Source organism: Tiliqua scincoides, chromosome 2 (genome assembly GCF_035046505.1).
Source record: "Tiliqua scincoides isolate rTilSci1 chromosome 2, rTilSci1.hap2, whole genome shotgun sequence".
Classification (NCBI taxonomy): Eukaryota; Metazoa; Chordata; class Lepidosauria; order Squamata; family Scincidae; genus Tiliqua; species Tiliqua scincoides.
Genome location: NC_089822.1, coordinates 249,378,967 through 249,405,493, shown reverse-complemented (window position 1 = coordinate 249,405,493; position 26,527 = coordinate 249,378,967). Strand labels below are relative to the sequence as shown.

Below are 26,527 nucleotides of genomic sequence, written 5' to 3'. Positions count from 1 at the left end.
TGCTCCTTCTGAAGCTGCCTTTTATCCTGTAGCCCATTGTTAAGTCCAAATGCAGCTCAGCTGTGAGCTACCTCATTAGCTTGGGTCCCATCAAGGTCAAATGAAGCTCAGGTGTCCAACCAGGTCTCCATTGGCCTTGATTGATTACAGCTGTGAAGCCAGCCCTGCCCTTCCCAGAGCTGTCAACCAGCTGTCAAAATGGGGAATCGCTGTCAACACCACATCATCCACCTGATGATCTTCTGATCTTCCATTACACCACCTCCCCCCACTCTGCCCTCCCTCCCACCCTATTTTGCCCCCTGCATGGCCTTATCTGCTCCACTGGGGCTTTGGTTATCAGCCAACTCTCAGGGGGTGTCTGGTCTTCCCACCACCTGTATCAGTGAAGGATGCTTTGCAACTGCCATAAAGCAGCCTCCACAACACATGGTATGCCAGTGCCCAGCCAGCATAGGACTGAGCCGTAAATCATGTTACAGGCCTGGGTCATGTCTTCCTTGGCAGGCAGTCAGTGCCATGTTCACCTGTATAGAAACATATTGCTCATCATGCATCGAATTAAAATAATTACAAAGGTTATCAGGCCACAAATGGTAGGGAAGATCAGAAGTCACTTCTGGTCGCTTCTGCAGACCATTCTAAGGCCTCTGGAGGCCAAGACCGTGGTCACTGGCCCTTTGAGACCTGGAAGTGGCCTCTGGGGCCTCCAAAGAAGGCCTTGAGGCACCAGAAAGAGCACCATGTTGTCACTCACCACAGAGGATGAGGTGGGTCACGGCACTGAAAAGTTGGAAACGACTGTACTATGGCTAGCCATAGTTTTTCTCTTCTGTCTGGGGGCAAAGCAAGATGAACAACAGTCGTTGGTTATTTTGTGTGAGTTTGTTTGTGTTTTTAGTCAATGGATATACAGGTAATCCCTGATTTCCATCCTAGTTTTGTTATGTAAGTTTGTCCCAAAATTGGAACCAATATAAGCCACAGCAGCATTAATCTCCTGCGTGAAAGGACAAGTCTGGACTAACTGCACCTGCACAAAAGGGCCAACACAGCTGTCCGTCAGTTGGGATAGCCATAAGTTGGGAATTACCTCTGTGTGTGTGTGTGTGTCATGGGTAGTAGGATCCACACAATCTGAAGAATCAAACATGCAGACCTGGGTTTGTACTTTGTTTCCTTCCCAGTGCTCTCGTCACTGCTGCTGAGTGTCACACTGCACAGCTGCAGGGGCAGCTCTAGCCCACTGGAAAAATGCTTCAAGGATCCCTAGTATGACACCTACCTAGAGATTGCCAGGAACGGATTGGAGAGGACAACGAACCCACAACATGTGGTGATTGTGGGCGCAGGCGTGGCAGGGCTGAGCGCAGCCTATGCCCTCCAAAGCGCTGGGCACACGGTAAGCCTGTGGTTTAGCAGCTGCATTCAACTTTCCCACCCCCTTTTCACTCTTCATGTGAGTGCATGTGCACCTGGACTACTTCCTGCCCCAGTCACAGGTGCCTCCTCCTTGACCTGGGGTCGGCAACCTGCGGCTCTAGAGCCGCAAGCGGCTCTTTCAGCCATCTGCTGCGGCTCTAGAGTCTGGGTGAAAGTGGCGGCACTCGCTGTTCCTGGAGCTCAGCCGTTTGGTGGAGGCGGAGAGCCCGTGCAGCGAAGGAGAGCAACGGAAGAGAGACTGCAGGTGGGGAGGGACGGGCGGAGAGCCCAGCTGGAGGGTGGCTCATCACTCCCCGCCCCAGCCATGGCAGCCCCCCTCCCTCCACTGATTGCCACGGAGCCTCCAGGACTTGCCCAGCCCAGCAGAACTCCTCTCTCAGGAGAAGGAGGGTACAAGCCTGTGCGGGTCTACTCAGAAGGAAGTCCCACTGTGTTCCAAAGGGCCTACTCCCAGGAAAGTGCAGGATCGCAGCCTGAGGCGGAGAGGCTGGCCGAGATCCGGGCTGCTGAGGTTGCAATCCTATCTGCATTTTCCTGGGAGTAAGTTCCATTGATTACAATGGGACCTACTTCTGACTCCCAGTCCCGTGCCTGTCTACTCAGAAGTAAGTCCCATTGTAATCAATTGAACTTACTCCCAGGAAAATGCAGATAGGATTCCAACCCCAGCAGCCCGGATCGCGGCCAGCCTCTCCTCCTCAGGCGGATCGCTGTGGCGGAGGGTTGGGGGGGCAGCAGGTTGGAGCTGTGTGGGGCAGCCTAAAGGGGGGGGCTTGGGCAGGCACTGTGGGTCCTTGCTCAGATCATCTCCCCCTGCACACGCAAGGGTGCGGGGGCAGGGGAGCCTCTTCTGCGGGGGGGGCTGCGACATCGCTGTCCCCTGCTGGTGGGTTTGCTAGCAACCGAGCGCCCAGCCCCATGACTGTCTACACAGAAGTAAGTTCCATTGGAGTCAATGGGGCTTACTCCCAGGAAAGTGCGTATAGGATTGGGCTGTGAGAGCCCAGTCCCGTGCCTGTCTACTCAGAAGTAAGTCCCATTGTAATCAATGGAACTTACATCACCTGTGACGGGGGCGGCGCCGGGCAGTGCGAGGAGCGCCAGGAGGCAGAGGGGCAGCGGTAGGACTCCCTCTGGGACCCCCATCCTCCGCTCCACCGGGCTGCAGACCAGAGATGCGCGTCCAGCAGAGCTGCCCCCTTCACTGGCCAAGGGATGCTGCCCCACCCGGGTTGCAGCCAGAGGCAGCAGGAGAGAGGCGGGGACGAGGGCGAGAAGAGCCTCTCCTCTCCTCTCCTTCCAGCCCGGCACCCGCTGAGCGCTCAAGCCCCTTCGGGTGGGATCCTCGAAGGGACGTTGGAGGTCTGCCTGCAACAGCTTGCCCACCTCCCCTCCAGGCTGAGTGCTGCGCCCTCCTCCAGCTACGCCACTGCATGTGAGTGCCCTTGGCAGGGGTGTCTGTGTGCCTGGGTGGCCCAAAGGCTGTGCTTTCTGAGGCACCAAGTTGTGATCAGCACATGCAGCCTTCCTGGGTTTCTCCACCAGTATACCCAGTGGTACCACCAGTGGTGCTTGAGGGGTGTCTGGTGGGATTAAAAAAATGCAACACACTATAGTGTTTTTTTTATACATAGCATAAAGGTAAAAAAAAAACAAAACTATATATGTAGTGTTATCTTCATTTTAGATGTCAAAAGGGTTTTGTGGCTCCCAAGGTTTTCTTTTCTCTGGAAAATGGGTCCAAATGGCTCTTTGAATGTTTAAGGTTGCCGACCCCTGTCCTTGACTGTAGGCTGGGAAGAACATGCTGGGAACAAAGGAGGAATTCCTCTTACCACCAATTTCCTTACCTTACCACATTAGCCAGGAGGAGGTGGTACAGTGCAGCAGTCCTTCAGTAGTTGTCCTAAAAGGGGAGTGATCAAAACAGGATCTCAGCAGCCCCCTGCTTTTTCTTCAAACCCCACAGCCACTTTCTTGCAGCAGCTACATGGATGAGAAGGTGGGTCATGTTCCAATTCCTTCACTTGCTCTCAGCGCAACATGAAGAAGGTGGATGGGCAGTAGGCCGGAGGAACCCACAGGCAGGCAATTCACCACCTTCCGCAGCTTGCCACCCAAACTGGCTGCTTCAGTGGACTTCATGGATGGGCTGGCCCTGAATACCTGGCTGCAGGCAGTCAACATATTTTTCAAAGGCTTGGAAGTGGTTTGATAAAGAGACCTTTGGCCATGGTGGGGATAAAATGCTGATCACGGCCAGGAGGATGAGCAGGGGAACTGAGCCAGAATGAAACTCCCAAGGACTCCATACACATAAGCAAGCAACACAGGGAATCATCTAGGAATGAATTATTGCAAAATGAGTTCCATAGGCTAGGCACCAAAGCAAGAAAGGCCCTGTCAGAGATCACCACCCAATGAATAAATGAAAGAAGGCTTGGAGGAATACAGCTTAATTTTCTCAAGCAACAAACAAGATGGTAAGCCCGCATCTGGGCTGCACCATTCCAGGCTGCAAGAGGGAGAGTACAACATTCCACGCAGGGCTTGTATCAGGAATCAACACCATTAGGCAACTGCTGAGGACCTAGGGCCTTCAGGAGTGATCCCTGCAACCAACTCTGTGCTTGTGTGTGGGAGTGGTGAGTAACTCTCTCAGGGGGCCACCCTAAGGAGGAGCCCGCCCCCCAAACGTACAGCTGACTCTGATTCCTCCATACAAAAACGTTTCCTAAACATAGGAACTCAGTATAATTCTAGGATAGAACCTTTCTCCCCAAAATCTATTTTTCTGTATTTTTCTGTATTTTCCTGTATTTATTTTTCTGTATGAAGGGAACATTTTTGCATGGAGAAACATTCCATCAGGTACATCCCACAGTCTGAGATAGTACGGTTGAGGCACAGATTGATGGACTCAGCTGCTGCTTGGGAGAACTAGGCTTAAGAAGACAGGAAGGGTGGGGGATGAGAACAGCAGATACAAGCACAGCAGTCTGTTGTAAGGATGTCCTGAGAAATACATAGTCATATAACACGATCGGCCAGAAGCCACGTGAATCACTTTAAGAAGCAGACAGTCTGTCCACCTGCCTCCATCTGAAGTTGATCAGCACAGAAATTGGTTTGGCTAGTGAGGCAGCAGTGGTCTTATTTGTTTCCAGGTGACCGTTCTCGAAGCCAGTGAACGTTTGGGAGGGCGAGTAGAGACTTATCGGAATGAAGAAGAAGGTTGGTATGCAGATCTGGGAGCAATGCGCTTGCCTCAGGAGCACAGGTAAGACACAGTGTACAGTCATTGCTTTGCTTATCTGATCTCCGGCTTTGCATGTTTCATTTCTGCTTGGCTTTTACTGTTCCTTATTGCTTCATTGCATGCCATGCAACCGTCAGAGTTGGCATGCCTGAGTATTGCATGAAAACAAGAGATTTTGATATCTTTCTGGTCACCTGGAGCACGTCCTCAATAGTACAAATGTACAGGCCAAGATAGGTTGCCTGTGAGATTTGGGACATGCGTGATCCATTGGCCAATTAAAAACTTGCGATGCCAGTTTATGCAAGGAACAGGACAATGTTGGGAAGACAAGGCAGGGCCTGCTCATGGAGTATTCTAATATACTTTGGGCCAAATCCTATCCAATTTTCCAGTTCTGGCGCAGCCATGCCAATTGGGCATGCACTGCATCCTGCAGTAGGGCAGCAGCCATGGAGGCATTCCCAGGGTAAGAGAATGTTTGTTCCCTTTCCTCGGGGCTGCACCGGCATTGGAAAGTTGGATAGGATCAGGCCCTTAGATATCACCTTTCCTCAAAGAAGTTTGGAGGATGGGTTGGCAGCACAGTTTCTCCTTTAGCTCTGACAGTAATCTCCAAGATTGGTTAGACTGCGTGATGGTGCCAGGTACAAGGTTATCCAGAAGGCTTTGTACCTGAGCAGGCATCTTAATCAGAATTTCCTGGGGCCAAAACACACAAAACTGCTTCACGCTGGCTGTCGCCAGCACCCCACACACATCACATGGTCAAATCCACAGGAGACCCAATCCAGTTGCTATTTACTGAATGAGGTTGCAATCCTGTGCACACTTACCTGGGAGTAAGTTCCATTGAACAAACTGGGATTGACCTCTGAATAAGCTCATAGTGCACTGTAAGAACAAGCAGTGTAGCTTCAGTCAGGCACTCACAGCCCAATCCTCTCCTTTTCCCTGCCGTAGCATGCAGGCATACCAAAACAGGCTGCGCTGCATGCTATATGGGGAAGGAGGGCAATCAAGGGGCTTGGGAGAAAAGAAAATAGAGTTTTCCCTTACCTGAGCCTCCCAGTCACCAGTGGGTCTCTTCAGACCTGGGCCAGCTCTTTAACAGGCTCATTTAACCAGGGCAGGAGGTCTGGTCTGGGCAGGAGGTCTGGTCTAGAGGGTAGAGCCTCCGTCTGCCTGAAGATAACATCCACAAGGTCACCAGTTCGAGGCCACTGGCACCATGCGACCTTGAAGCAGCTGACAAGCTGAAGCCGAGCTATTCCATCTGCTCGGAGCGTGGGAGGATGGAGGCCAGAATGTGAAGCCAGATCGGAATGAAACACCTTGAATGTAGTCGTTCTTGAAAGAAATTGTAAAAATTCCTATTTAATAGGGATTTAATAAAGCCTGCCTATGTAAACCGCCTTGAATAAAGTCTTGAATAAAGACCAAGAAATGCGGTATATAAATGCCTGTTGTTATTATTATTATTATTATTTCCAAGGAGGGAAAGGGGACATGCTGGCTGCTATTGGAGCGGACAGCATCCTGCGCAAGCTAACTGTGCTGGGTGCAACCCACTTCCACCTCCATCCCAACGCCAGTCCTCCCCACTTCTGCCCCATTTCACCCTCCCCTGCCCTGTTCTGCACTCGTAAGGCATACCCTGCTGCTGGACCACTAGTTCCAGCCGCGGGGGGGGGGGTGTTGTTGTTGTTGGTGGAATAGGATTGGGCCATTCGAGTAACACCTAGTTTGACTCAAAGTGGAGTTGCTAATCCACTAAGTGGAGTTGCTAATTGTGTAAACCAGAACCAGTTGCTAGCTTTGAATTTCGAAAAATGATCCGGCTCAGAAGCAGCTTTCGCAGCAAATGATGCTGACATCACTGTATTTTATAATAGTATTTTCAATAAATTTCCATGAATCATCCATCTCATTTGCAGCCCCATGTTTCTCCAAGGTAGTAGCCTTCAACCTGTTCAAACTAGATGGGACCAGCTTCAGCCCCAGCCTGCAGCACAGGGCTGATTTATGCAGTCCAAGTTCATGCATACTTACTTGGCAGTAAGTCCCACTCTGTTGGGTGGGGTTCATTCCCAGATAAGTTTCCGTAGGACTGCAGCTTTAAATTTTCTTCCCCAAGTACCTCTGCTAAACCGAAAGTGGAGTGCGATCACTCCACTTTCACTTTTGAAGTATCAGGGAGCCCTGCAGACGCTTGCGCAGGGCTCCCCACACACCCGGGAAGCTACAGGAGGCTCTGGTAAGTGCAGCCAAGCCCCTGCAGCCCCCTGAGTGACGTGATCCTGGGGATCGCGCCGCTGCCTCCCTCCCTGCCCCTACAAGGACTTACAGCAGTTTTCAAACTCCCTGAGAGTTTGAAAACCACTGGATTAAACCCATTTGGCCCTTGAATGGCCACTACTAGGCAATTTTCATCTGCACCAGAGTGTCACTTCCCCCAATCCGCACCACAGACCTTTCACACCAATGCAGCCTTTTCCATGTGGTAACAGTTGTGTAGGGATTTGCACCACCCTCCTCTTTTTATTAGTTATGTGGCTTCTTCCCCTCTTTCCCCAGGATTGTTCGTGAATATGTGAAAAAGTTTGGTCTGAGGCTGGGAAAATTCATTCAGAACGACGGGAATGCCTGGTATTTGATTCACAACATCAGAGAGCAAGTCAAAGACGTTGAGAAGGACCCTGGCCTCTTGAAGTACCCTGTGAAGCCCTCAGAGCAAGGCAAAACAGCTGAACAACTCTATCAAGAGGCTCTCCTTCAGGTTCAGATTTATTAACATAATATTAAAAAACAGATAAAAACATTAACATATTAACAAATATCATAAAAACAGTAATCAGATAAAAAATCAGGTAAAAGGAGCATAGAGCAGCAGATCATAGGCATCAGGCCTGTAAAAAATACTAAGAGATGTAGAAAAGATGTTAAAAAGATGTTTAAAAGGCCATGAACTCAGAAGGCTTGTTTAAGCAGAAGGGTCTTCAGGCCCCGCCGAAAAGTCTCAAGAGAGGGAGCCATTCTTAAGTCAAGGGGAAGGGAGTTCCATAATGTTGGTGCCACTACTGAGAAGGCCCTATTTCTTGCCGCCGCCCCACGTACCTCCCTAGGTAGCAGCACTTGTAAAAATGCCTTCTCTGATGACCTAAGAGGACAAGCCGGATTGTACGGAAGTAGGCGATCTCTAAGATACCCTGGCCCAGAGCAGTATAGGGCTTTAAAGGTCAAAACCAGCACCTTGAATTGGGCCCAGAAATGAATGGACAGCCAATGTAGCCCCTGGAGAAGCGAACTGACAGAGTCAAACCGCCTACCTCCAGTAACCACACGGGCTGTCGCATTCTGCACTAATTGCAGTTTCTGAACCGTCTTCAGGGGCAGCCCCACATAAAGCGCATTACAATAATCTAACCTCGATGTCACCATGGCATGGATCACCGTGGCCAGGTCTGCACGATCCAAGTACGGCCGCAGCTGGCACACCAGCCGAAGCTGAGCGAAGGCCCTCCTAGCCACAGCCGCCACCTGGGAATCCAGGAGCAGCTGCGAGTTCAGGCGGACCCCCAAGCTGCGGACCTGCTCCTTCAGGGGGAGTGCAACCCCATTCAGGGCAAGCCGATAGTCCAGCACCTGCATCGAGGATTTCCGAACCAGGAGAGCCTCTGTCTTATCCGGATTTAATTTCAGCTTGTTCGCCTTCATCCAGATCCTCACTGCTTCCAGACAGCGCTCCAGGCCCTCAACCGCCACCCTGGAGTCTGGAGGAAAGGAGAGATAGAGCTGGGTGTCATCAGCATATTGATGACACCCCACTCCAAACCCCTGGATGACCTCTCCCAGCGGTTTCATGTAGATCAGTGATTTTCAAAGTAGATGATAAATAGAATGGGGGACAGAATTGAACCCTGCGGCACCCCGCACCTTAAAGGCCAGGGTGTTGGGCAGGCATCCCCCAGCACCACCATCTGGGACCCACCCTCCAAGTAGGAGCGGAACCACCGCAAAACCGTGCCTCCAACTCCCAACTCGTCCAATCGACCCAGAAGGATACCATGGTCAATGGTATTGAAAGCCACTAAGAGGTCCAGCAGGACCAACAGTGACGCACTCCCCGTCCAGTCCCCGGCGTAGGTCATCCACCAAGGTGACCAAGGCAGTTTCCGTCCCAAAGCCTGGCCTGAAACCAGATTGAAAAGGATCCAGATAATCCGCTTCATCCAAGACCCTCTGGAGTTGGGACGCCACCACCCGCTCAATTACCTTGCCCAGAAACGGGATGTTAGAGACTGGCCTGTAGTTGTTCAACACAGTGGAATCCAGGGAGGGCTTTTTCAGGAGGGGGCGAACCACTGCCCGTTTCAAAGCGAGTGGCAACATCCCCACCATCAAGGAAGAGTTGACCACCCTCCCTGTCCACTCAGCCAGTCCACCCTGGGCAGCTCTTATCAGCCAAGCCGGGCAAGGGTCAAACAGGCAGGCAGATGGCCTCACACTCCAAAGGAGTCTGTCCACATCCTCAGGCTGTACAAGCTGAAAAGAATCCCACAACACTGGACAAGCAGTTGCCAAGGGGACATCGTCAGGCATTGTCAATGTGGCATCCAAGTTGTGACGAATTCGATCGATTTTATCTGCAAAATGTTGTGCAAACACGTCACAGTGGCTGACCGTGTATTCGTCCTGGTCTACTGGAGGGGCCTGATGAAGGAGGCCCCGTACCACACGGAACAGCTCTGCTGGATGGCTGTCAGCAGACACAATGGTAGCAGAGGTTATCTCTGAACCTTGCCTAGTCTTGGGTTATGGTAGCATTAACTAACAGCCCAGTTTAAGCCCACTTCAAGGAAGACACAGGGGCAAGGTAGTGGCAGGGCAGCTGCAGGGCAAAGTGCCTAACCACTATGTATTTCTGCCACAGCACTGTTTGGTTTGGATGAAACGGATGATACTTGAACAATTAGCATTGTCTCTCTGATTCATCACCTGCTGTCTCCCATGCTCAGCACAAACAGGTCCAACCTTGTTACACACGGATTTTTTATACACAGATTTGACTCAACACGAATGGCCACTGCAAATGAGAAGGAATGTGCTGATCCCTGGAGATGGGAAAAATGCATCTCTTTAAAATCACTGTTTTTTTTTAAAAAAGTGCTTTTCTTACTGTTGTAGAGAGCAGGTCATGCAAGTGATCATTCCATTCTTCAGCTGAGCCAGGCAAAGGCAAGGGGTGCTTTGCATTTCTAATTGCTGACTGCCTCGCTGCAACAGTAAGAAAAGTTGTTTTGTAAAAAGGGACACACTTTTTAATTTTTTTAAAATTGCTTTTATTTAACACATTTTATGGTATCAGCAGGGAGTCCCAGAATCAAACCCCTGTGAATGTCAAGACACAACCTTATTAGGAGCAATGGAGGGGTAAGAAACACGGAAGTGGGTCTTTAAATCTATTTTTCCACTGATTGTTTATCCACTGATTTTTTTTATCCACTAGGGTTTCTGGAACGGACCCCTAGCGGATAACGAGACACGACCTATACATTGTTAGCAAACAGATATTGCAAGAACAGCATGACTTGAAGGCTCCTTACAAGGAAACAGACTCTGTAGCATCTGCTCCAGAACCTCCTGAAGAAATGGAAAGCTATGCATAGGGCATCAAGCTTGCTTTCCTCTAGGAAAGGGGTGTCCAAACATTTTGGCAGGAGGGCCACATCATTTCTCTGACACTGTGTTGGGGGACGGGGAAAAAAAGAATTAATTTACATTTCAAATTTGAATAAATTTACATAAATGAATATATTAAAGATGGAACCTATATGAACGAATGAAGGTCATGCAATAGCTCAAGGCCTATAAAAAGCCTTGCACAAAGCAAGGCTGGTCTTTCCTTTGCTGCTGCTGCTGCATCACAGACGTGAAACAGCGAGTAGTGGAGGGAGCCCTCATCCCACAGCTCACACGAGAGGTCGAATAGTTACCCTCACACTGAGAGCAGTTGCATCGGGCCAGCATGCACTCCAGCAAGTCTCCAAAGGGCCAGGGGCTCATTGGAGACTGGGGGCTCCCGGAGGGCTGGATTGGAAATCCCTGAGGGCCACAAATGGCCCCTGGGCCAGGGTTTGAGCACCCCTGCTCTAGGACAGAGTCTGGCTGCTCAGCATCTACCTCTCACTGGCCTCCTCCTCTTTCCTTACCCCCTGCCTCACAGTACAGTACCAGGCTGTTTTGCCAAACAAAGATTTATTGTAGCACAAGCTTTTGTGGACTGTTTTGTGTGACGGATGGCATGCATGCATCAAACAAAACTAAGTTTGTTTGATGTTAAGGTGACACACAGACCTTCTCTGGAAGCATGTTGACTGTGTTTCTAAAAACCAAGCAAGTTGCAAAACAATCCTTTCTAAGAAATGAAGGATGTAACCTACGGCTGTGCAGCAGTACATTTAGGAAGTGGGTATAATTTGCTAATTCTTTCTTCGTAGTCCAGGTGTCATTTAGGAAACTACATCATCTCATGTCCAAAAATCAGGTGCACACAAAAGGCAACAATAAAGGCCTCCACAGGAAGCCCAGTTCTTGTTCCTAGATGACGTACAATAAGCATAATGAGTGTGTATAATGAGGATCAACTGTTATGTTTATCTTCATTTTTATTAAAAAAGAAACACATTTGTGTCCACCCTTTCTTCGAGAACTTCATGGCAGCATATATGGCATTTTGTGTGAACCCAGATTTGTTGGCTCCTAACTCAAACACTTCCATGTGTTAACCACTAGTAGCCCTTACCAATATCAGTATTTACCACGTATGCAGTGTTTTCAAGTGGTCAAAGTTTCACATATTATCAGAGTTTTGTCTCACTGATTATTGTCCTTAAAAAAAGTGTGAGAGGTAACATTGGCTTAGAGATTGTGATTGGCAGGCACAAAACTACTACTACCCAATAAGCTTTGAGGCTGAAAGAGGATTTGGATCCTAAGTTCCCAACTCAAATTCAAGACTTTTCCAGTTACTACAGCACTCTGATGCAATCTTTACAACAACCCTGTAATTTACTAAAAAACAAATTCAGTCTCAGCTACAGAAAAACAGTGTCCAAACAGATGATGAACTAGGGTAAAACAAGTTAGAAATGGAAAACTGAGTGCAAATATTAATATTTTTAAGGAGTTGAATTAAATGTATTGCCTACAAGAAAGTTAATTATGCTCAGGAATATTTGAATGACCAGATATTGGCAGTATTGTAGTATGAATTTCTGTGATCCTGAATTTTTTGGCTTTTTCTGGCTTTGAAAGTGTTGAAACATGGGGGGGGGGGGAACCCATAAGAAAGTGTTATTTCATTTGGGTTCTTGATGTTCTGTATGAAAAACCATATGATAACTTTTTAATAATAGTAAGTAAAAATGTAATAAAATAAATTATTTTAATTATTATTTTTATTATAAAGTTATATCGTATTTCATAAAGAACTCAAATTAGGGTCCAATCCTATCCAACTTTCCAGCACCGGTGCAGCTGCAATGCAGCCCCGAGAAAAGGGAACCAATGTTCCCTTACCTTGTGGAGACCTCCATAACTACCCTCCCACCATAAGATGCAGTGCATACCCCTTTGGCACAACTACATCAGGGCTAAAAAGTTTGATAGGATTTGGCCCTTAAGTAGCAACATTTTTTTTTCATATACAGTTTTAATTCAGGAATATTTTTGTTTCATAATAAGTTTAAAAAACCCCTAATTTAGGCCAGTTTTATTACACATGTCCCTTTTGCAGATGAAAGGCATGTATGAAAGATGAACTTGCCCTAAGTTATCTAAGCAGAAGCAAGATTTATTTAAACCATAGATCTGCAAGAGGGATCTGAAGGCCTTAGGAGTGGACCTCAACAGGTGGGAAACCCTGGCCTCTGAGCAGCCCGCTTGGAGGCAGGCTGTGCAGCATGGCCTCTCCCAATTGGAAGAGACACTTGGCCAACAGTCTGAGGCTAAGAGGCAAAGAAGGAAGGCCCACAGCCAGGGAGACAGACCAGGGACAGACTGCACTTGCTCCCAGTGTGGAAGGGATTGTCACTCCCGAATCGGCCTTTTCAGCCACACTAGACGCTGTTCCAGAACCACCTTTCAGAGCGCGATACCATAGTCTTTCGAGACTGAAGGTTGCAGAAAAGATCAGATTCATTTAAACTTCTTTGCTACACTGCAACACCTTTTAAAATGACCTGAGAAATATTGGTGATAAATGGGTCCCAAAACAGATAAACAGAAATTAAGAAACCCGCAACTTTCAATAACCACTTCGCTACCAGTGCCCTTATTTATTTAATAGATTTATATAATGCTTTTGATCAACCAAGAGTTCAAAGTGGTTTACATAGCAAAAGAGGGCTCACATATACATTAAGGAACAGCTCAAGCTTGGCTGTTTTAGCCTTGTTAATACAGCAAAGGTTGTCTTGGCCACATCCTGTCCACTACTCCAACCAGATCCAGGTGAGGAGCTACATACACTATCTGGATTTGAAGCCAATGTCATGATTCATGTAATGTGTGTGGTTTGGCTGTTGTACCTCCCTTGTTTTAGAGTTATTAAAAAAAAAAAACCACAGTCCAGAATTGTCTCCTAGGGACAAAATGAACAGCAACAAAATAATGGTTCAGTGTTCATCTTTCCCCAATTTTACTTTTTGGGTTTTTTTAATCTTCTCCTTTTCTTTTTTGATGGTATGTGTTTTAACTAGATGCTGCCTTCTCCATTTTTCTTGAATATTAACTTTTTAAAAAAAATTTAAATTCTGACCTTTTCTTGATCCGTGCCAGGTTGTAGAAGAAGTGAGGAGGACAAACTGTAGTCACGTACTAGATAAATATGACAGCTTCTCAACCAAGGTAAGAGGAATGTTCCCTAAAGCAGTGATTCCTATTTGGGGTTGCAACGAAGAATTCTGTTGGGGGACCAGCAAGATGATCTAATGCCAGAGCTCCTTATCTGATTCAAACTGTCTGGTTTATTAAGGGCAAAGACAGACTGGTACAAATATCAAGATGGGTAAAGCAAGTTGCAAAGTCTGGTTAATAATGATACGTGGGATGTGTATAGCACTTTCTGAATGGGCAAAGAGCTTGTTTTTATGTAAGAACCCCATGAAGTTATTAATAGCTCCATATTGCCTCTGAGAGGGAGCAGCTTACCCAAGGCTACCTGATGAATCCATAAGCAGAGATAAGATCAAAACTGCTCCACTACAGCAGGTCTCAACGCCCCGTGCTTCACACTATGGGGGTAAAAGAACCCTGGCTATGAGAACTCACCCAAAAATCTGCTTAGCCCTTTTTTGGCTGAGATTTCACCAGGCACTGTCTACACTGTCTACACAGGCACTGTCTATGGTTCTCAAAAACCATAAAGACCAGCAACTTGCTTTTCAAATCAGAATCCTAAAAGCTGAAACATCTCAGGTCTCCTAGATGTTGGGAGACCATACTGTCTCCTAGATATCAAATTCACTTGACAAATTCCTGGTATTCTTTTTTTTAAATTAATTTTTAAATTATTTTCCAAAATAAAAACAAACAACAAATATAAACAAACACATAACAAACACAAACTCAATATACAACACAAAAAACACACAAAAACAAACCGTTGAAGGGTGTGGGCAATCATATATCAATATATCTAATCAATCAATACGTATCTTCTAATATTGTTCCTCTTCCAGTTTAACCTCTTAATATCATTTATCTATCATATCCTGTATAATATATCATGTATACAATATATTCATCTAAATGTCCTATCTTATACATCTACAACTTCATTTTCAACCAAGCATAAAATGGTCTCCATTGCTCGATCTGTCGGTTTATGCTGTTGATCCAAAATCTCTGTAAGCCTATCCATTTCCACCACATTCATTATTTTCTCTATTAATTCATCTTTCGTTGGAATTTTAATATCTTTCCAGTATCTAGCATATAAAATCCTTGCAGCAGTTAATATCATAACTAAATACACATCATTTTCTTTATCTACAATGTGTAAGGTGATATTAAGCAAAAATAACTCTGGTTTCAGCGGTATTGTAAATCCAGCAATCTCTTGTATTAGATTTCTTACCATTTCCCAGTATACTTGCATTTTTTTACATGTCCACCACATATGATAAAATGTCCCTTCTTCACATTTACAGTTAGTTGGCAACCTTCAGTTTCGAAAGACTATGGTATCGCGCTCTGAAAGGTGGTTCTGGAACAGCGTCTAGTGTGGCTGAAAAGGCCGATTCGGGAGTGACAATCCCTTCCACACTGGGAGCAAGTGCAGTCTGTCCCTGGCCTGTCTCCCTGGCTATGGGCCTTCCTTCTTTGCCTCTTAGCCTCAGACTGTTGGCCAAGTGTCTCTTCAAACTGGGAAAGGCCATGTTGCACAGCCTGCCTCCAAGCGGGCCGCTCAGAGGCCAGGGTTTCCCACTTGTTGAGGTCCACTCCTAAGGCCTTCAGATCCCTCTTGCAGATGTCCTTGTATCGCAACTGTGGTCTACCTGTAGGGCGCTTTCCTTGCACGAGTTCTCCATAGAGGAGATCCTTTGGGATCCGGCCATCATCCATTCTCACGACATGACCGAGCCAACGCAGGCGTCTCTGTTTCAGTAGTGCATACATGCTAGGGATTCCAGCACGTTCCAGGACTGTGTTGTTTGAAACTTTGTCCTGCCAGGTGATGCCGAGAATATGTCGGAGGCAGCGCATGTGGAAAGCATTCAGTTTCCTCTCCTGTTGTGAGTGAAGAGTCCATGACTCGCTGCAGTACAGAAGTGTACTCAGGACGCAAGCTCTGTAGACCTGGATCTTGGTATGTTCCGTCAGCTTCTTGTTGGACCAGACTCTCTTTGTGAGTCTGGAAAACGTGGTAGCTGCTTTACCGATGCGTTTGTTTAGCTCGGTATCGAGAGAAAGAGTGTCGGAGATCGTTGAGCCAAGGTACACAAAGTCATGGACAACCTCCAGTTCAAGTGCAGAGATTGTAATGCAGGGAGGTGAGTCCACATCCTGAACCATGACCTGTGTTTTCTTCAGGCTGATTGTCAGTTCAAAATCTTGGCAGGCCTTGCTAAAACGATCCATGAGCTGCTGGAGATCTTTGGCAGAGTGGGTAGTGATAGCTGCATCGTCGGCAAAGAGGAAGTCACGCAGACATTTCAGCTGGACTTTGGACTTTGCTCTCAGTCTGGAGAGGTTGAAGAGCTTTCCATCTGATCTGGTCCGGAGATAGATGCCTTCTGTTGTAGTTCCAAAGGCCTGCTTCAGCAGGACAGCGAAGAAGATCCCAAACAAGGTTGGTGCAAGAACACAGCCCTGCTTCACGCCACTTCGGATGTCAAAGGGGTGTGATGTGGAGCCATCAAAGACAACAGTGCCCTTCATGTCCTTGTGGAAGGATCTGATGATGCTGAGGAGCCTGGGTGGACATCCAATCTTGGGAAGAATCTTGAAGAGGCCATCCCTGCTGACCAGGTCGAAAGCCTTCGTGAGATCTATGAAGGCTATAAAGAGTGGCTGTCGTTGTTCCCTGCATTTCTCCTGCAGTTGTCTAAGGGAGAATACCATATCAGTGGTGGACCTGTTGGCTCGGAATCCGCATGTGATTCTGGATAAACGCTCTCTGCAAGTACCTGGAGCCTCTCTGCAAGTACCTGGGAACAGATTAGGAAATATAATAAAAAAATTTACTAGAGCAACAAATTTTAAAGAAAATGTATATAAAATGTCTTATAGATGGTACATGACACCAGTAAAACTGGTAAAAATGAATCAGAACATATCAAAAAATTGTTGGAAGTGTAAATGTGAAGAAGGGACGTTTTATCATATGTGGTGGACATATAAAAAATGCAAGTATACTGGAAAATGGTAAGGAATCTAATACAAGAGATTGTTGGATTTACAAAACCGCTGAAATCAGAGTTATTTTTGCTTATCTTAGATATTATATTATAATATCTTAGATATCATAGATAGAGAAAATGATGTGTATTTAGTTATTATGATATTGAACTTTTTAGAATATTATGAAATATAAGCAAATGGCGATGTTTTTTATAGATTTTCAAAAAGCATTTGATAATGTGAACTGGAATTTGATGTTTTTACCATCTGAAATGATGGATGTAGGAACTCCATTTCTTGCTATGATTAAAGCTATATATACGAATCAAACTGCTAGAATTAGAATAAATGGAGAGCTTTCAGAGGAGATAAAAATTGAAAAAGGAACGAGACAGGGATGTCCACTTTCTCCATTATCATTTATAGTGATTATGGAAATACTTTTGAATCAAGTGAGAAAGACAGAAGAGATTAAAGGATTAAAAATAAGAGGTGAAGAATTTAAAATCCAGGCATCCGCAGATGACCTTATGGCGATTATAGAAGAACCATTAGAATCTGCCAAAAATTTATTAGATGAGTTGCGAAAATATACTGAAGTGACAGGACTAAAAATAAATGTCAAGAAAATAAAAATCTTAACAAAGAATATGCAAATAAAGAAAGTACAGGAATTGGTGGAATTAACACATTTCAAAGAAGAAGAAAAATTAAATATTTAGGGATTCAATTAACGAAGAAAACAAGCACATTAGTGAAAGATAATTATTTGAAATTGATTGAAGAATTAAAAAGAGATTTAACAAAATGGAAAGAATTACAACTTTTATTGATGTGAAGAGTTGCTGCAGTGAAAATGTTTTGCCTAAAATAAACTTTATTTTCCAAACAATCCCTGTAATTTTGAAGCAAGATATATTTAAAGAAACTAATCAAATTATCTCGAAATTCATCTGGCAGGGAAAGAAACCAAGAATTAAAATGAAGGCCTTGCAAGATGTGAAACTAAGAATAGGCATGGGGCTTCCTGATTGGTTTTTATATTATAAGGCCACAGCGCTACAATGGATTAAATAGTGGATTATATTAAAAGATCAAAGAATACTTAAACTGGAGGGACATGATCTTGAATGGGGATGACATGCATTTGTTTGGTATGGAAAAGCAAACTAATATAAGCGATTCAATAATCATATATTAAGGAAACCTTTATTATGGATCTGGGCTAAAATACAAAGACCAAAATCCCCCGATGGGTGGCGCCACTAGAAGCATGGCCAAATTTATTAGAGACAACAAAAATGCTTAGATATGAATGTTTATTGAAGAAAGATGGGCAATTAAAGACAAAAGAAGAACTGTTAAGACAGGGTATGGAGATGGATTGGTGGAGTCGCTTGCAACCTGATTCAAAATTTGGGAAAGATAAACAAGAAGGATTCTATTCAGAACAGCAGCCATTTGATAGAATACTCTTAGAAACAAAAGAAAAATATATCAGAAGAATGTATATGTTCCTATTGAATTTTGAGATGCATGAAGAAACAATAAAAGAATGTATGATAAAATGGGTGCAAAATATAGACAAATTCCTGGTATTCTGAAGTTCTGAAATATCTTAAGCATAATCAATGCTGCTTGACGTGGCATCATATTTACTTCACGTTTCATATTTCATCACAGTTTTGATCATGAGGTCTCTGACTCTTTTCCTCCTAACAGGAATATTTAGTCAAGGTAGCCAACCTGAGTCGTGGAGCTGTCGAGATGATTGGGGACTTGCTCAATGAAGAGGCGGGCTATTACCTGTCCTTCGTTGAGAGCATGGGAGGGGAAACCATCTTCTCTAATACAAGAGGGTAAGAGAAATTGCACAGCCGTGGAAAGTGGAGAGGATTGGTCCTTGCTGCAACAACATCTCTTATCCTTTGGGCATGGTGTCCCTTTCTGAGTCTATGATTGCTGGACATCAACCAAAAAGGAGAAGGTGTCCGACGGAACCACAAACAAAACAAACCACAATGTTCAAACATGTGGGAAGAAAACCAGAGTCCCATGTCAGTTTATTATCTGCATGGAGCTACACTGAATAGTGATTATATGAATAAATAACAGGACCAATACCAATTGTTGCATATAAAAACATGCATAATGCCATAAAACATGCACGATCACATTAGTATGTATTTTATGGCACAATCCTAAATTAGGATTAGTGCGTTAGGCCGTAAAGCACGTCTGCGCCCCCTTGGAAGCAAGCCGTGCCAGCGCATGGAGGTGTGCTGGAGCATGGAGGCTGCATCCAGCCTCTGTGGCGGCTTGTACCAGGTAGGTTGTATTGGCTGAGCTCAGCTGATGAAGGGGTCTGGTTCAGGGCGGGGAGGAGGCGGGAGGGAGAAGTTCCGGGCAGGGGGAGGGCGGTCCCGGGGTGGGCGGGGAATGGGAGGCAGGGCTGGGACCTGGAAGTTATGCCGGATCCCAACCCCGTATCTGGTGTGCTCCCTGGGGCATTTGGTGGGCTACTTGCAGCTGGTCCATTCTCCTCTGACTTATGCCACCTCCTGAGGTGGCGCAAGTTCGAGGAGACCCATTGGGGCGTGGTAGCTTACCGGGAGTAAGGGGAAGAGTTTCCCCTTTCCTCTGGTTGAGCTATGTCTGGCCCCTATATTGCGCTGGATACAGCACAGGCCTCCTGGCCTGCCTGTTCCAGCGCAAGATAGGATTGTGCTGCTAATTTTGTATTGCAATAACTGTATATATGTATTATATACCTAGCAATTGGTAATGTTTATTCATTCATACAGCCCCACTGATTTGTGTCTTTTTTTTCTTATTTTATGCCATTTATACTACAGATGTGCACATTTTTTACAGTAATTCCCCCCCTTCCAGATGCCCCATCTCACTATTTTCTACTTTTTATCTGAATTTGCTTCCTATCTGCAGCTTTGATGAAATCATCGGAGGCTCTGATCTGTTGCCAAGAGCCTTTTCCAGAACCATTCAAGACTCAGTGCATCTCAGTGCCAGAGTGGTCAGGATGGAGCAGAAGGGTGACACCGTCACTGCCATTTACCAAACACCAGACAAATCATGGGGCAGAGTGAAAGCCGATTATGCCATTGTCACCCCTACAGCAAAGGCCACGCGGCGTATCTATTTTGAACCATCCCTCTCACGTATCAAAGCACGTGCCTTGAGAGCCATCCACTACAGGAGTGCCACCAAAGTCTTCCTTGCTTGCACCAAGAACTTCTGGCAACTTGATGGTATTCGTGGTGGGAAATCCATCACTGATCTGCCATCCCGATTCATTTACTATCCTTCCCATAACTTCTCCAGTAGCGTAGGGGTTATCTTGGCTTCCTATGTTATCAGCGATGATTCCAGTTTCTTTTTGTCCCTCAGCCCAGATGAGATCATTAGCATCACCATGGATGACCTATCAGCCATCCACCAACTGCCCAAAGAAGAGATACAGTCTATATGCAGGACGTCTGTGATAAAGCAATGGAGTCTGGATCCTTACTCTATGTCTGGCTGGGCTTCCTTCACCCCATATCAGTTTGTAGATTTCAGCATACCCCTCAGAGTGCCAGAAGGCAGAATCCATTTTGCAGGGGAACACACTGCCACTCAGCATGGTTGGATTGACTTTGCAATAATGACAGGTCTGAGGGCAGCCCGGGCTATAAACCATAATTCTGAGAAGGGGCAGCAGCAAGATATCAAACTGAGTGCTAAAAATGAACTTTAAGTGGAGTTCTGCAAAAGAATTTTCAAGTAAAGGCACATCTACACACAGGAGCTTCATCCCTAGGACAAGTCAGAAAATCTAACCAAATCTAACCATCAGTGATTCTCAAACTTTTCGCACCGGGACCACTTTTTAGAATGAGAATCTGTCAGGACCCACCTGACAAAAGTGTTGTCATGACCAGAAGTGACAACATCAAGCAGGAAAATTTTTAACAATCCTAGGCTGCAATCCTACCCACACATACCCAGGAGTAAGCCCCATTGACTATCATTGTTAAAAGCATATACAGAGTGGCCTGTTAAAAGTACAGATTGGTGGATGACCTTCGCAAGGGAATGGACAGGGGGAGTGCGTCCCTGTTAGTCCTGCTGGACCTCTCGGCAGCCTTCGACACCATCAACCATGGTGTCCTTCTGTGTTGGCTGGCCGGGTTGGGGCTTGGAGGCACTGTTTTGAAGTGGTTCCGCTCCTTCCTGGCTGACAGTTCCCAGAAGGTGGTGCTGGGAGACGCCTGTTCGGCACCCCGACCTCTTAGGTTTGGGGTGCTGCAAGGTTCCATCTTATCCCCCATGCTTTTTAACATCTACATGAAGCCGCGGGGAGAGGTCATCCGGGGGTTTGGAGTGGGTTGCCATCAGTATGCTGATGACACCCAGCTTTATCTCTCCTTTCCCCCTGATTCTGAGGAGGCGGTTGGGGTCCTGGATCGCTGTCTGGAGGCGGTTAGGGGCTGGATGTGGGCAAACAAGCTGAAATTAAATCCGGATAAGACAGAGGTGCTCTTGGTTCAGAAATCCACAGCTCGGGTACTGGACTATCGTCCTGCTCTGAATGGGGTTGCACTCCCTCTGAAGGAGCAGGTCCGCAGCTTGGGGGTTCTCCTGGATCTACAGCTGCACCTGGAGTCCCAGGTGGCGGCAGTAGCCAGGGGAGCCTTTGCTCAGCTTCGGCTGATTCGCCAGCTGCGACCGTACCTGAGCTGCGTGGACCTGGCCACAGTAACCCATGCCCTAGTGACATCTAGATTAGATTATTGCAATGTGCTCTACGTGGGGCTGCCTTTGAAGACGGTCCGGAAATTACAATTAGTACAGAACGCGGCTGCTCATGTGGTGGCTGGAGCACGTCAGTTTGACTCTGTCGAGCCATTGCTTCAGCGGCTACACTGGCTGCCGGTTCTGTTCTGGGCCCAATTCAAGGTGCTAGTTTTGACTTTTAAAGCCCTTTACGGTTTGGGTCCGGGCTATTTGAGGGACCACCTCCTTCCTTACAATCCTGCCCAGGCTCTTAGATCATCTGGGGGGGCCCTTTTGACTGTGCCGCCACTAAGAGATGTGAGAGAGGCGGCAACCAGGAAGAGGGCCTTCTCGGTGGTGGCCCCCGAACTTTGGAATACCCTCCCCTTAGAATTGAGAACTGCTCCCTCTTTGCTAACATTTCGGCGTGGACTGAAGACCTTTTTATTTCAAAAAGCTTTTAATTGTTGACAGGCTGGCTGGCTTTCTTGCTTTTTTATATGAGAATCCACGGGGTTTCTTTTTTAGATTTTTTAATTATTTGTAAATTGTTTTAATTATTGTTTTTAATGTTGTATTTTTAAATGCTGTAAGCCGCCTTGTGTGCCCTTTGGGCATAAAGGTGGGATATAAATAAAATAATAATAATAATAATAATAATAATAATAATAATATTTCCCCAGATGCAGTCACATACCCTGGTAGCATCAATTCTAATATATTAAAAATTAAAAAATATTGAAAAGAATTAGGACACACCTGAAATGGTCCCCAACTGTCCCGACCCACAGTTTGAGAAACACTGGTCTACATGATTTGAAAGACCTACTGATCTCATATGAACTGACCCATCTACTGATATTGACATGCATATGGCAAACCCCGTTCCCTAGAGGTAGGCCTCAAAGGGGTCCCAGGTTTGTCATCCAACCACAGAGTCACTCAGACAACACCTTCAGCCGCGCACAGCAGAACAAGCAACAGTGACGTTCTAACAGAAACCCCCCCCCCCAAACAGACTATACAGTACATAACTTTGTACTGTACTATCAGTCCTTGCCACCACTTTTACATGAAGCCAATTGGCCATTATCTGCTACCAATTACATCATAAAATCACAATAACCTTGTCAGTTTGCCAGAGGTCATTTCTTTTCTAAATCAATATCATCAGTAGAGGCCATTCTTTGCCACTCACCAGCATTTGATTTGCATTTGGTAGCGATGTCAGAGGAGGCCTTCCATGGCTGTACCCTAGTAGTAGAATTCCTCACCCAACCTTACTGTCTTGTCTGTCATGCATAGACTATTCATCTTAAGCAAGGCTTGGGTCTTCAGAGCCTTTCAATCTCTCCTGTCAGCTGACTGTTTTGATAAACGTTTAATTTTTGAATTATTTTTCTGGTCTGTTGACAACCCTGTTAGAAGCACGGTTTCGGTTAAAGTGTTGTTGGACCTGAGGGAAAACTTAGTGGAATGAGGACCAGCAAGAAACCTATAGAGGGCCATGTGCAAACTGAAGCCTGTACAAGGAGGCGGATTCTGCTGGGAGGTTGGTTGAGGGTCTATGGTTCCTTGCTGAAAGCTCACTGAAGGCTCATGTACCTGAAGGTGCCTGCCTAGCTGCCTTGCTGTTAAAAGATTTTTGGCTCCTTGATTCTTGCTGCTCTTCATCCGAGACCTCATTCCATCTGCAGAGCCCTAGAGCAAAGGAACAGAGGGTATTAGGACAGATAATAAGAGTCTGATAAAGGCTATCCCGTTCCATTACACTGGTTAATAAAAATTCTTTGTACCATTCACCTTGTCTCCTGGAGTTCCTCTGGTGAATCCCACTCAAGCTTCCAGCATAATGACCCTACTCTTTGCCTTTCCTCCTAATTAATAAAGAAATCAGGAAATGTGTACTTTTTGTATACTTTTATTGAAAAGCAGTAAATAATATGTAGAAGTGTTTGAAAATGGTGTTATTCACAGGGAAACTCATTGTGTTCAGTAAGGTTTACAGCCTAAGTCGATCTTACTTATCGGAAACTAATAATAATAATAATAATAATAATAATAATAATAATAATAATAATAATTTTATTTATACCCTGCCCTTCTCCCCAAAGGGACCCAAGGCGGCTTACAACAGGTTAAAAACAGATTAAAACATCATTTAAAAAACAGATAAAAGCATATTAACACATTGACAGATATCATAAAAACAGTAGTCAGATAACAAGTCAGGTAAAAAGAGCATAGAGCAGCAGATCATAAAGGAATCAGGCCTGCAAAAAATACTAAAAGATGTAGAAAAGATGTTAAGAAGGCCATGAACTCAGAAGGCTTGTTTAAACAGAAGGGTCTAATAATACATAATAAATAACTAATAATACATAATAAAGTATTGTCAGTGGGGAGGTTTCTTCAAATATACATGGGGCTTGACAAAGAGCATTTTTTCTTTTATCTTTCTCAGCTTCTTTAATTTGGCTAATCCTTTTCTCAAGTAGTTAAACTATGTTTGTATGGGGTCCTGGGCAAGATCTCCCTCCGAAGAGCTATGCCTAGCTATGTTTGTTTCTGGTGAGTAAGATAGCTTTACATCTTAAGTCTTACTGAACACAATAGGCTTAATTCTGAGTAAGGTAAATAACACAATTTTCAAACATCCCTAGCTATGCCTAGGGCAGTGGTATTGGCCTCTGCCCCCTTAAGGGACAGGGGCGGGGGGAAGGCAGCTGCACAATCTCCAGGACTGCGTAATCGCTCAGGGGGCTGCAGGGACTGGGATGTACTCACCAGTCCCTGCAGCAGCCTTCCCCTGCAGGGATCGCGTTCCACCTCCACAAAACCGGAAGTGGAGCGCAATTGCTCCCTGCAGCCCCCCTTAGCTGCCTTCCCCCGCCCCCACCGTCTCCCTCTTCTCCCCTGCAAGGACTTACTGTGGTTTTCAAACTCTCCGGGAGTTTGAAAATCACAGCCTTAGGGCCTTAGGGCACAATCCGAACCCACTTTCCAGCACCAACATAAGGTTAATGCCGCTCCAAAGTAAGGGAACAAGCATTCCCTTACTTTAAGGAGACCTCCGTGTGTGCCACCCAACTGCAGGATGCAGCACACATCCTATTGGCACTGCTATGCCAGCATTGGAAAGTTGGTTAGGGTTTGGGTCTTAATAATGTAAAGCGGGGGAAAGAGAAGAGCAGCATAAAAGTCCAGATTCAACTCCATCCTCAGCCACGATGCTTCCTGGGTGATCTTGGACCAGTCACTATCTCTCAGCCTGCCTACTTCACAGGGTTGTTCTGAGGACAAAGGAGCCATGTACACCACCCTGAACTCCTTGGAGGAAGAGTGGTATAAAAATTTGAAAATATAGAAATAAAATCCCTGAAGAACACTCCTGTCACTGTTCAGAAACAATAGCTTCCGCTATCATGATATGTCTGATGCATTTTGAAAACGGTCTTCAAGGGCAACAAGAATACATTCCATTTATAATAACATGCATGATCAAGAATAGACATATTGGAGTGTTAGAAGAACTCAAAATGTATAACATGTCTGTTTTAAGCACCCACATTTTCAAAAGCAGCAAAGGAATAATTTTAAAAATGCAAAATAATAGTAATAATATTTTTAAAATTCCTACTAGGGAATTCAAAGCATCTTACAACAAAGTTCAAATGAACACTATCTCCCGATCTTGTCTCATCTCGGAAGCTAAGCAGGGTCAAGCCTGGTTAGTACTTGGATGGGAGACCGCCTGGGAATACCGGGTGCTGTAGGCTTATACCATAGTCTTTCGAGACTGAAGGTTGCCAACCATACAATAAAATAAAAATAAAGAACAGCAGCAAAGCACTTTAAACTAACCAGAGGAGGCAACAACTACATTAAGAGCAACCATGAACGCCCTGCTGAAACAGTCACATCTTTAGTACAACCGGGGGGAGGAGGTCAGGCATACATTATTTACTACTACTACTACTACTACTACTACTACTACTTTGTATTGGCAACCTTCAGTCTCGAAAGACTATGGTATCGCGCTCTGAAAGGTGGTTCTGGCACAGCGTCTAGTGTGGCTGAAAAGGCCAATCCGGGAGTGACAATCCCTTCCACACCAGGAGCAAGTGCAGTCTGACCCTGGTCTGTCTCCCTGGCTGTGGGCCTTCCTTCTTTGCCTCTTAGCCTCAGACTGTTGGCAAAGACTGTTAAAGACTACTACTACTACTACTACTACTACTACTATTATTATTATTATTATTATTATTATTATTAACAACAGTGTTTATATACTGCTTTTCAACAAAAAGTTCACAAAGCGGTTTACAGAGAAAAAATCAAATAACTAATGGCTCCCTGTCCCCAAAGGGTTCACAATCTAAAAAGATGCCAAAGAACACCAGCAAGCAGCCACTAGAAAAGACACTGCTGGGGTGAGGAGGGCCAGTTACTCTCCCCCTGCTAAATTAAAGAGGAGCACCCACTTGAAAAAGGGCCTCTTAGTTAGCAGGGGTTAACCCTATGTTAGTGGTAGGGGGTTCCCAGAGGGTTCAGTTGAAAATATTCCAGCTTAATCATGACAGTGTCCGCTGCTATTCTCCTTTCTAGAGAAAATGATACCATTAGTCTGAAAAACTCGCAGAGATTGACAGCAAGAGACTCTCAAAATGTGACTTTTAATTTAAAATTCTCAAAACTTATCTTTCTCATGTATGCAACTGAAAATCCACATACTCGAAAACCAGATGTCAAATTGCAATGATTCTGGAATGTTGAGAATATTTTTATGGTAACTTCATATTTACCATATTTACCATTTAAAGATTAGGCTTTTGTTTCATTAATTTTTTTTTTTGGGGGGGGGGGAGATTGAAGATCAAAACATTAGAAATTTTGTTTGGATGTTTTATTTTATTTTGTTTGTTTAGATGTTTAGACATCTAAAAAAAATTAAATAAGTCAAGATGCAGGTTTCCTAAAAGCAAACAGTTAGCTATTAAATATTTTCAATCTTAAAGCGTAACCAAAGTTGCTCTTTGCTGCCCTCTGTTAGTCAAGTTCTTTCAAAAGTAATTCCCTGACCGGGAATCGAACCCGGGCCGCGGCGGTGAGAGCGCCGAATCCTAACCACTAGACCACCAGGGA

General features: G+C 45.4%; 1 protein-coding gene and 1 non-coding gene across 2 annotated transcripts; one reads left to right on the top strand and one right to left on the bottom strand.

Annotated features, from left to right (window-relative positions):
* Window positions 1-743: 743 nt before the first annotated feature.
* On the top strand, window positions 744-20,366 carry LOC136638998 (L-amino-acid oxidase-like). Its single transcript, XM_066613023.1, is given in 7 exon segments — window positions 744-865; window positions 1,243-1,402; window positions 4,611-4,723; window positions 7,280-7,481; window positions 13,544-13,612; window positions 18,332-18,468; window positions 19,556-20,366. Coding segments are annotated over 7 exon segments (1,614 nt in total).
* A 6,089-nt stretch (window positions 20,367-26,455) lies between these two features.
* On the bottom strand, window positions 26,456-26,527 carry TRNAE-CUC (transfer RNA glutamic acid (anticodon CUC)). Its single transcript has one exon. It is a non-coding gene; the product is annotated as a tRNA-Glu (tRNA).